This window comes from Hipposideros armiger, unplaced genomic scaffold (assembly GCF_001890085.2).
Source record: "Hipposideros armiger isolate ML-2016 unplaced genomic scaffold, ASM189008v1 scaffold_6923, whole genome shotgun sequence".
Classification (NCBI taxonomy): domain Eukaryota; kingdom Metazoa; phylum Chordata; class Mammalia; order Chiroptera; family Hipposideridae; genus Hipposideros; species Hipposideros armiger.
In genome coordinates this window covers 1-1132 of record NW_017737883.1, presented here as the reverse complement: position 1 = coordinate 1132, position 1132 = coordinate 1, and the positions used below count along the sequence as shown (strand labels likewise).

Here is a 1132-nt window from a genome sequence, read left to right as displayed (position 1 = left end):
TGTTTGTGAATTCTCGGATCGACCGCGAGGAGCTGTGCGGGCGGAGCCTGGAGTGCAGCATCCACCTGGAGGTGATCGTGGAGAGGCCGCTGCAGATTTTCCACGTGGAGGTAGAGGTGAAAGATATTAACGACAATCCGCCTGTGTTTCCCGGAACACAAAAGAATCTGTTTATGGCGGAATCCAGGCCGCTTGACTCTCTATTTCCACTAGAGGGCGCATCCGATGCAGATATCGGGGCCAACGCTGTGCTGACTTACAGACTGAGCCCCAATGAGTATTTCTCCCTGGAAAAACCATCTGATGACGAGCGGATAAAACGTCTTGGGCTAGTATTAAGGAAACCTTTAGACAGGGAAGAAGCTCCGGAGATTTTTTTAGTGCTCACGGCCACTGATGGTGGCAAACCTGAGCTGACTGGCACCGTTCAGTTACTCATCACAGTGTTGGACGCCAATGACAACGCCCCAACTTTCGATAGAACACTCTATACGGTGAAACTACCAGAAAATGTTCCTAATGGAACGTTGGTAATTAAACTTAACGCCTCAGATTTAGATGAAGGTTCGAATGGGGACATTATTTATTCATTCTCCACTGATATTTTACCAAATGTGAAATCCAAGTTCCACATAGACCCAGTTACTGGAGAAATTATGTTAAAGGGATATATTGATTTTGAAGAAAGCAAATCCTATGAAATTTTTGTAGAGGGTATTGATAAGGGACAGCTTCCACTCTCTGGCCATTGTACAGTTATGGTGGAAGTTGAAGACACCAACGATAATGTCCCAATAATGGAATTCAAATCCTTGTCACTCCCAATCAGAGAAGACGCTCCACTGGGCACCGTCATCGCCCTGATAAGCGTGTCCGACCTCGACTCTGGTGTCAACGGGCAAGTGACATGCACCCTGTCACCCCACGTTCCCTTCAAGCTGGTGTCCACCTTCAAGAATTACTATTCGCTGGTGCTGGACAGCACCCTGGACCGTGAGAGCGTGTCGCACTATGCCGTAGTAGTGACCGCGCGGGACCGGGGCTCGCCTTCACTCTCGGCCACGGCCAAGGTTTCCGTGGAGGTGGCCGACGTGAACGACAACGCGCCGGCGTTCGCGCAGCCCGAGTACAC

At 50.0% G+C, this 1132-nt stretch overlaps 1 protein-coding gene across 1 annotated transcript; it reads left to right on the top strand.

Annotated features, from left to right (window-relative positions):
* Positions 1 to 6: 6 nt before the first annotated feature.
* On the top strand, positions 7 to 1126 carry LOC109378905 (protocadherin alpha-4-like; the record flags this gene model as incomplete). Its single annotated transcript, XM_019635162.1, has 1 exon — positions 7 to 1126. A coding segment is annotated over exon 1 (953 nt), but the record flags the coding sequence as incomplete, so codon positions are not given.
* Positions 1127 to 1132: the final 6 nt, after the last annotated feature.